Below are 10,000 nucleotides of genomic sequence, written 5' to 3'. Positions count from 1 at the left end.
TACGAGTAAGTCATTCAAAGTTACACTTATAACTCTCAAGTTTAAATTTGTGCACGAAAAAAAAATTGTCTCACGCGTGGTCAGGTAATTTATAAAATAATTTTCCGGGCAGCTTAAGCACTGGTGAATTGTGCCGGATTTCCGACTTTCGTAAAGAAAAGAGCATAGCGGGAATCTTGAATAATTTAAAAAGAATTTAAATCATTCTCCATGACATAGCTGAAGCCAATTTTCAATCCAATTTTCTTAGGATTCTTTCTCTTTTTGTGATTTGCCGAAATGTGTTTTTACGTCGCCCAAAAGAGCTAGAATTATTGCTGTTCGTTCAATTTTGTTTCACGCGGGCGAAGGCCCAAAAACATAATCTCTTTTGGGACGAAACTATTTGCAAAGGAGTGCTCAATCCACTCGTATTTTTTGGCAGCTTTTAATTAAAGTGAGCCACATTTAATTGAAACATGCGATTATGTTATGCAAAACGATGTGCACTTTGAATTGTGTTTACACAGTGTGATGGATTGAAAAAAACGTTGATATATCAATAATGCAGTAAATATGTACGGGGGTAGGAGAACTGCTAAATAAATATTAGAGAGCTTAATTAAGCGATGAAAAGGTCCTTATTTTACGAGGGTAACACGCGCCAGTGAACTGATAAACTTGTGCCCCTCGATGCACCCCTTTTACCCTTCCTCCGGCAATGCTCCGTTTTACGGGTATTCAAAGCTACAGCAACACGGATCAGAGGAAAGTTGAAACAGACGCCGATGGAATGAGACGGAGATCGAACTGGCGACCTCAGCTCAAAAGGCCGCGCACCAACCGTTTTGGTACATTTCTTAACCTTTCTCGTCCCGACGACGTGAAATGAACGAGGAGGACGCGAGTATGTACTTGACGATAAGCATTCGATTTTGTCCGTAAACGTCCACACCCTCATACTAATTTTATATCTGGGTTCTTGATACACACTGAGATTTTGTTAATACGTTTTGCGTATCGATGGAAACTAACAAAGTACATTGAACCTCGTTTTTGCCCTGCGAAAGGTTTAGTGAATTCTGTCCTTTTTCCAACAAACGGCGATGAAAACTAACAGAGGGCAATGTAATCGACAGGAGGTCGGCAAATTCCGCAATTTTCGAAATCAAACTACAAAAAAATAATCCCAGAAAAAGAACAAGAAGAATTCCTATTCCATGAAGATGACAAAAGAAAGGAATGCTGTTTTCAGCCTGGCCATGAAAAAATATGATCTTTTTTAAAAGATAGAGGGCGCAATTGTACCTCAAAAAGATTTTGTTCGTTCAGTCCGAAGAGGGGATTATAGAATTTACCGCTTTAGAGCTGTAACGAATTTGCCACAAAAAGCAATAGTGGTCTCGACAAATGGAGGTACCCCTTCATCCTCTTTGAATTGAGAATATCCCCCGGAAAAACACCGCTGAAATATGTTTATAAACAGCAAAAATAGTCCGGCAACGTTATGCTCAAATTTTCTTTTCTTCCCGCTGGGAAAGTGTCTTTCAGCACGACAAAATAATGTAACCATGTTTTTTGAGAAAACATGACAAGAAAATAGATCTTTCCAGATGTTATGCAACAGAGAATTGAATTTTGTATGAAATGGAGAGTTGACTATGGAAAGGCGAAATAGGTGGTGAGAGGATTTTAGCTCTGCATAAGCAGTCTCTCTACTGACCCTTAGTTTGTCGAGCACGAGGCAGAAATAAAATATAGTGACACCCAACAAAGGTGTTCCGCAAAATATCTGTTCCGCAGTAGAAATTCAGCTGGCTGACAAGTTATTAACTTTCATACAATTTCCCTGGGAAACTTTAAATATTTTTAGCATTTCAATCCGTGCTGTCTAGGTGAGAACAGAAACTGCGGGAGACTGGAGGACAACTCGTTCACGAAAAGCTTACGGCTAGTACAACGTATCCCATGTTGAAAAAAACCTGTTTTTACCGGTTTGGCGAGCGGTTTTGATTCATGAGGTTCTTTACTTGATTGCTTGCTCAGTGGTACGGATAAAATCAGATAGCACGTTCTGCAACTTAGCTGATACGTAAGAAAAAATAACTAACTAAGACCATAACTGGTTGTTCCAGGTTTTTTGAGGGGCAGAATGTAACTTCCGCGAAGATCATGCCTAAGACGAGTACGGGAGAGAAAGCCAGCAAAACCCTTTAAAAAAAAAACAACAAACAAACCTACTTTTTTAAAGTAATATGAGGAAATTGTGAATGCGCTTATTGCACAGACATGTAGTAGTTTGACTTTAGTAGTAAGAGGACATGTCATCTGCAAATATAAATCTCGTTATTCTCTTATTTACATTATACCGTTTTTTTGACACGAGGATTACAGCGAAATGAAAGCACAACTTTGTCGCCAATTTTCTATGATAAAAACTTGTTCAGAAATCCAAAATCTAAGTTAACAGCACACACCAGGCCTACTCCTGAGTATCTGGCTAGAAATCTTTTCCTCTGGCCGCGCCTCAGCCATTCGATGAGGGCCAGTCTCGTGCTTCTTAAGTTGCCTCGCTCATGCCTAAAAAGAATTCTGGTAAGTCTGTCATTCCATGACAAGGGAAGACTCCCGATTCTCATTCATAGTTTTTTTTTTTTTATAAGTGTCGGGCCACCCAATCCTATCAGCAAAATACCGCATCGATTGAAGTTTTTAGCTTTCAAACCTTGCCAAAATTGCATCGGTAGGTCCTGTAGGTTCTGGAATTCGTTCACAGAAAGGCCAGAGAGCATCTTAATTTTGTTTTAATTTTGTTGGTAGGCTAGGTATCGGAGAGCAAAAACATTTACGTATGCTCTGACGGAATGTTTGAAAAAGAAAGAAAAACGCGGTACCTCCAGACATGGCGCTGGAGCGTCGTACCAAACGAGTCATCCCGGGATTTCGGCCCGTGCGATCGCTTTTGGACGCAGTTGGCCCTTCGCTGCTTTCTGCTACCGACCTCGCCTCCCGGTACGGCATTGAGGGAGAGATATGTCGACCCCTAAACCATATGAGACAAATCCCACGCCTACTCACAGCTCCAAACCGCCCTTGTCAATTTAACGTAAGAATTCGATGGCTTAAATATACAAGGGAAAAGTCATTTTATCTGTCATATGGTAAGCACTGGAGTCGCAGTTTACAAAGTGTGCGCACTCGCCCTACTAAAGGTAACATACATACATGCAAAAAATAATTTTACTTCATCTCGAATATCAGAATAACTACAGCAGCTAATACCTTCGAGACATTACATTTACATACAGCTAAACGACATTGCATATACAGATGCCTACTACATACATAGTATTTAAAGATATACTATTAAAATAGAAAATCCGCTGCGCAAAATGCGGCCTGGATTCTCGTTTCCCTCACTATCACCTGGGAGCTGGAATTTTTCTCATAATCATCCTGGGAGTGCGGATAACCTTTTTACCAAGCAAAATTAAGAAACTCCAAAAAAGGTTTTATTACGGTTTTCTTGTAGGTTTTTTTTGCTATTATTATGCATTTTGGAAATAATTTTCGCTGGGTGCGCCTGAAAACAGGCGTGAGAACTGCTAGTATGCATTCTCGTCACCAGAGCCTCGGGTAGACCCAAGGCTCTGGGAAGCTCTATTTAGGAAAACATGCGCCGTAGGGTTCTTATAGCCAAAAATTGGCTATTTGAACCTTACTGCGCCTGCTCACTCCTCGTGCTAACATGAATGCACCAATTAGAGACGCTTTTGATTGTTCTTCACGAATACCAACAAGAAGACACATTGTTTCAGGGTTCCCCAGAGCTCTTCTCTCCTTCAGTCAACAGAAGAGCTCTGGGGTCGAGATTGTGCTAATATGGTATGAATGCACTCGCCTTTTTACTCGTGGATATATCCACGAGTTTTGGTGAGGTTCTTTATGCAAATGTGTCACTCCTGCGTAACCGGAAGTTCGATCTAATAAGCCAATCAGGATGGATAATCACAACACAGCATAGAAAGCTGTGACTTCCTGTTTGCGAGGTTGTGCGCCGCCATTAGGTGCGGTTACACGGGGCACTTTTACCGTGGTAAATTGCCTTTTTACCACGGGAAACTGTATTTAGTGGTGTGACCGACGCTTCCCGAGGTAAATTTCCCGTGTTAAGTATCCATGGATACGTCAAAGAGATCAGTGGAAGCGCCCATGACATTTAACGTGGGAAGTTGGAAGGGTATTTTGATGCCCGAGGTACAAGAGCCAATCGCTATGCTGATGAAGTTGTGATTAAATTTCCCGCCAATGAATTGCGTGAGATTTCGTTTTACCTCGGTAATCTTCGTAACGTGTGACTCCTAGTTAACGCGGTATACTAAAACTCAAGTGTGAGGCACCGCGGGATAATTTACCATGGGAAATGGCATTTACCATGGTGAGTGTAACCGCACCTATTGTTGCATGTCGCTTTTATACTTAAGTGTTTGAGCACCTTCCGCTGCATTTAGAAGCAAGAAACGGAAGAATTAAAGAAATGGCTATCTTCGAAGGTGAAGCAAAATATTCTGAACAAGTACACATTGGTGCAATTAATTGTGCACCGCCTTTCACTGACGAACGCGAAGACTTCAATACATGTAGAAATGGAATCGACAGACACATGGTGAGAAGACAGTCCCTGTTCATCCCCTAAGCTCACGGGGGATAAATAAATTCTATTTGGAAGGTGACTGCCATTTGGAGAGTAACATCGAAGCTATCAAAGTACACCAATGTTTATCAAAGCTATCACGAAGTTTTGCAAGCTATGAGTCATCAAAGTCACGTGAATACAACTTGAACAACATCCGTGACATGAAAAACAGTGAGGCAACCAAGCAATCCATGCTTCCAGACACTAGTACTTGTGTGGTGGACCATAATGAAGAACTGTCGAAAGACTCGGTCACTGATTATGTAACGAAAACTGATGAGGAATCCGTACCAATCTCCTGCGATAGAGCAAGGGCTGAGGCAGTACATGCTCCCCGGGACAGAGAACCTTCCAGGATTAGTTCCTTTCAAGAAAACGTCGAGCTTGTTTCAGAAAGACAAGGTAATTAGAAAGTGTATGGTGCATTATTTATATAAGGACTGAGCTCTTCTGAGTTGAGAAAGTGTTTATCTCTTGCTTTTGGAAAATATTATATCTCTATACCTAGACCGCAACTCAGATGTAACAATCTTCGATAGTAGGAGATTTTTATCTTATTACCCGCAGGACTGCTGAACACAAAAAAGACTTGTCAGTTCTATTGTGCATTCAAGATCGGTCATTCAATGCAGAAAAGACTGTGCTGGAGGTATGCACACTTTATGTGTAAATTGTGATAACATGAAGTATCTAGATAGGTCGCTCGCAGTTCAAGGGGATGTTTAGTAAGATAGGAAATTAGGTGAGGAGCTGTAAAAAACGCATGTGGGATTTCCACCGTTATTGCGTTTTTCTGACGCTTTATCTGGCTTATCGTAAACTGCTCCATCTCAATTCATAGGCTAGTTTGAACAGAACCACTATTCCTTTCCTGAAGGGACAATACGATCTTCTTTGGGATTCAAGCTTGAGATTCCGATTCGGATTCAGCTTGGTATAATTGGAGGTACGCTACTGGAGTCAAAATAAGGTGATTTTTTGCATTGGTCAATGAGCTAAATTTATCCCATGTGACTGACTTGTAGGAGGAATTAAAGATTTTACAATAACTATCTAAATTCTATCTAGCTCATTGGCTAATTTTTATCATCAATTTAAACGCTTGTTTGTATTTCCGCTGTTATTGTTATGCTTTCTCTATGCTATGCCTTATCTTAGTTTAGAGGCTGGCTTGAAATGAGCTACTTATTCATTTCCGAAAGGGTGAGGCTCGTGATTTCCACAGCAACTTTGACAATATTATGGCGCAATTTATCATCAATAAGAGGCCAGAGGCATAAAAAAACTGACGTTAATTTGTTTAATAGATATCATACAAGATTAACGTTAGACGATATCTTCTAAAAAACATTTTTATTAAAGAGATATTTAGCAAAATTATTTGTTACTTATATTGATATGTAGACAAGTGTTGAATTTCTTGTCTCGAAGCCTATCACATCCAATTGGTTGTTCAATGCATTCCGAAGTCTGATACACTGGATATTTTTGTTGGGCGCGTACCTGCGTTTTTTCTTTTTCCTTTGTCTGTTTGGTGTTGTTGTTTGGGGTATTGTGCACCATAAAATCAGTGAAATGGGGGAAAGACGGAGTCCTGGAGGTCCATACAAAGTTGTGGGTCGATTCCCTTTTCAGGACGAGCGGGCAGGGATAACGGGAGCGGAATTGTCCATTTCGCTTGCAGATTTGAACTTTACAGCAGACACCCTTCGCAGGTTAAGAATTTGTTTATCAGTTCTGTTAGTTACGCTTAACTCAAAAACATTAGGCCCTGAGAGAGACGTACAGCGCATGACGTCTTTGAATGCTTGTCTATAGTCTGACCTGCGAAGTGTGTAAATTAGAACGTTTACCACAGAGTTTAAATGCGATATCCACACCGCTGATGTGTTTGCTACGAAGGAATATAAACGTCATTAAATGCCATTAATCCCCGAGTGATAAGGAACGGAATCCAAAGAATTAGAAACACGATGATGACAACCAAGATGGTTGCAGTAGCTTTGCTCTCTGAGCCTGGAAAACAGTGAAGAAATTGCATAAGTAGTTAGACATCCATTTAAAGGAACTAAAAGAATTCTTTCGTATGAAAAATAGGAGCTGCAGCAACAACTGCGACTCACTACTGTAAAATGGATAAAGGGTTCTCGTTTCTAAGGGAGCTGTGGTGCTGCGTCCGCGGGATGTGAAACACAGAAATGGGTTCGGTTATCAACCGGATTTGTATGGTAAATTCTCTAATGTAAACTGAACAAATTGAAAGCTGACGTTTGGAGCATGCATTAGCCCCTCATCAGAGCGAACAGTCATATGTTTGGTTAGTCACTCTGACGAAGGGCCAACGCTTCGAATTCCATTGCCCCGACTGCTGTTATCTTTCGCGGTCACAGGTAGCCCAAGTTCAATATATGAGTATCTGTGCTGTACTATATTATGCAAGAGTAGAAATATAAGGATTTGTTTCTCAAAATTCAAAAAGATATTTACGATTTAAAATAAAAATAGCTTACCTTGCTTTAGTCTTCGATGTCTTTGTCTCTGGTACGCTTTCTGGGTCAACGCTGATTTATGTGGTTTTTAGTTCCTCTTCTTTTCCCTGTCTATACGTAAATCACCCTTGGATGACCGCTTGGCTACTCGCGATTGGTCAGTAGAGCTGGCACAATGGTGACCATTCGTGAGTCTTAGGCCGGGTCGCTAAGCGACCTCTCAAAGGTTTCGGTAACACGGTTTCAACGGTGCCTAAAGCTTCATCCGATGGCTCTCGAAGCAAATGTTTTCAGAGTTTGGCGGCCCTTGATTCCTTCTCAGTGTACAACCGGCTGGAATGAAGAAGACGAATGAGTAGCGGAGGTATCGTCAGTGATCTAAGTGGAATTTTGAGGCGATCGAAGCCTTTGGAGCGAATTTATGGCCCTTTTCCTTCGGTGATTCCGTTCGGCGACTTCTTCTTGGTCCCCTTCCTTGGGGAAGAATATATAGAGGGAAAAGAAGAGGAACCAAAAACTACCTAAATCGTTCTTAATCGACCAAGAAACCGTACCAGAGACAGACATACAAGACTAAAGCAAGGTAAGCTATTTTGTTTTAATTTTAAATCGTAAAGTATTTTTTTCATTTTGAGAACCATTTTCCCCATACAAATCCTTATATTTCTACTCTTGCATACTATAGTACAGCACAGATACTCATACATTGAACTTGGGCGACCTGTGGCGACATATACTTGGAGTCAGCATAGCTAATCGAGGGACTGGTTATGAAACCTTCTCTTTCCTTCTCTTTCTTCATCTTTTTTGACATTTTATACTCGGAATGGTCTGAGTGTGTTACCATATCAATTCACTACTGGAAAAGCTTTCTACTACTCTAATATTGCTTTTCTCATTGAATATTGTCTTGAACAGGGTATCGAATTATCATTTTTTGTCTTAAAATGGGTTAAATGTCTTAAACAGGGTATCAAAAATCGGAATTCTGTCTTAAAATGAGTAGGAAAACCAGCGATATTTGTCTTAAACAGGGTCAGGGTATGAGGGGTTGCGCCGCACCTCCCCACCCAGGGATATATGGAGTACCCCCCCCCCCCCTCGGGGTTTATAGTCAATCCTGTCGTGTCCTCTTTTCTTTCCCTCGATGCTCTAAGCAGCTTTGAATTACAGTATATCATTGTTTCAAGGCCAAAAGATTTAAAGAAGACTTTTAGGGTTATTATGACCTGTTGTCACAGTTAAGTAAATAATTTCGTATTCCAAGGCATTGCTTGTATTGGAAAGAAATGCTAAATCTAAATGCTTTAGGAAGAATCAGAATTCTCCTGGGAAGAATGGTAAAAATGTCTGTTTCTGAGTAACAGCGAAGACCAATGTCTCTGATGATTAAGCTAAGGTACTTCCGGTTTCCTAATCGGACATAAGCAGTTAATGAAAAGAATGTAAATACTTGACGCATGTTCAGTTATTTTTGCGGTACCGGTAATGTTGAACTTCCTTGATATGACGCAAATAATTAATAAAAATTACCACGTAGCCGAGTTTTCAATTGAGCCGTGATTATTCTAGAAAAAAAGGGAAAGGCGTTTTTGGTTCTTGGTTTCATACATACCTGAAATTGAAAACACGTTTCTTCTCCTGCGAAACGGCCGAGTTTGTCCAGACATTTCAAATGCAATTCTTCTCATTTGTCTCCTTGCTATGGTCAAAACTCTCAAACTCATAATGAGCAATAAGAAATATGGTAGGACGACATTCATAATTAAAGCCAACAAACTTAGCCATAATGGTGTTCCTTCCCAAGTTACTCCACAATCTAAGCTTTTCTTGGAAAATTCCACTTTTCCCAATATAGCGAAGAGAATACAGAAAAATACAGCTTGAAACCAGGCAAAGGCGATCATTATTGAGATCGTGCGTGTGGTAACACGACTCACGTATCTCAAAGGATCGCTCACCGCAATATGTCGTTCAATCGCCAACATCACAAGTGTTATGGTGGAAGAAATGTGGAAAAGATAAGACAAAATTCCACCAACTTTGCAAAGCACTCCATTGTGAGAGATGATACTTTGATCGAGCACCGTAGCAAGTTGATATGGCATTGATATAGATGTTGTTAAAAAGTCACTTATTGCCAAGTTCAGGATCAAATAACTGTCCACGTACCGACGAAGTCGCTTAAAACGAAGAATTACGATAGTAACGAGTAGATTTCCGCAAAGTCCAAAAATTATTAGAAAACCAAGTGTTAATGCTAAACACCATTTCTCTGTCTTTGTCCACAAATACCTGTCTTCTGACTCCATGCTTTGAAAATATCACGTCTCCGCAATTCACGCGATAATTGCCGCAGTGCCGCACTCCCACTTTCAGAATTGTTGTATAAGGTCACGTAAGGTTCGGTAAAGGTCACTCATGAGGAGCTTAACTTGGGTCAGGAATGTGCGTCCCCGTTGTTTCAGTTTAAAAAAAAATACCTAAATCTCAGTGGGAGTTGTAACAAGACTAGTACTCACACTAAAAGGCAGAGCAAGAGACATAAAGGGAGCGAGAGGTGTTAATCTCGACACGTTTGTTGGGCCGACTTCGTCATAAAGTTTTTAATGACGATAATATTTCAAAGGACTTTAAATCAATTTTGAGTGACGTGTCAAAATAGTCCAGAGGGACAAAAAATCAATTTGAAATGTTTTCTAAAACACGGTTTACAACTGCCAGCATCGTGCAATTAAAAAATGGAAAATTATTTCTTAACTTTCAGGCTACCGAGATGCAACTTGTTTTGCCTGGCATACACTTTTCTCAACAGCAACGGTGAATTGGTTCTTTT

At 40.4% G+C, this 10,000-nt stretch overlaps 2 protein-coding genes across 4 annotated transcripts in view; both read right to left on the bottom strand.

Moving 5' to 3' along the window:
• Positions 1-324, bottom strand: part of LOC137969860 (acid-sensing ion channel 2-like) — an 18,038-nt gene extending 17,714 nt beyond the window's left edge. For all 3 annotated transcript variants that reach the window (XM_068816246.1, XM_068816248.1, XM_068816247.1), the window contains exon 1: positions 1-324. This exon is cut by the window's left edge and continues 941 nt beyond it. The gene's annotated coding sequence lies outside the window, so the exon portion shown is untranslated.
• A 5,731-nt stretch (positions 325-6,055) lies between these two features.
• LOC137971179 (trace amine-associated receptor 4-like) overlaps positions 6,056-10,000 on the bottom strand; it is a 4,316-nt gene continuing 371 nt past the window's right edge. The window contains exons 1-2 of the mRNA XM_068817941.1: positions 8,780-10,000; positions 6,056-6,691 (exon numbers count right to left, since the gene is read on the bottom strand). The exon at positions 8,780-10,000 is cut by the window's right edge and continues 371 nt beyond it. Of these exons, the coding sequence (XP_068674042.1) occupies positions 6,570-6,691; positions 8,780-9,476 (819 nt within the window). The 5' untranslated portion in view covers positions 9,477-10,000 and the 3' untranslated portion in view covers positions 6,056-6,569. The remainder of the gene's footprint in view (positions 6,692-8,779) is intronic.

The sequence above is a fragment of the Montipora foliosa genome, chromosome 9, assembly GCF_036669935.1.
Source record: "Montipora foliosa isolate CH-2021 chromosome 9, ASM3666993v2, whole genome shotgun sequence".
In the NCBI taxonomy this organism is placed as follows: Eukaryota; Metazoa; Cnidaria; class Anthozoa; order Scleractinia; family Acroporidae; genus Montipora; species Montipora foliosa.
Note: the sequence above shows the minus strand (reverse complement) of the source record. Positions and strands in the feature narration are given on the sequence as shown.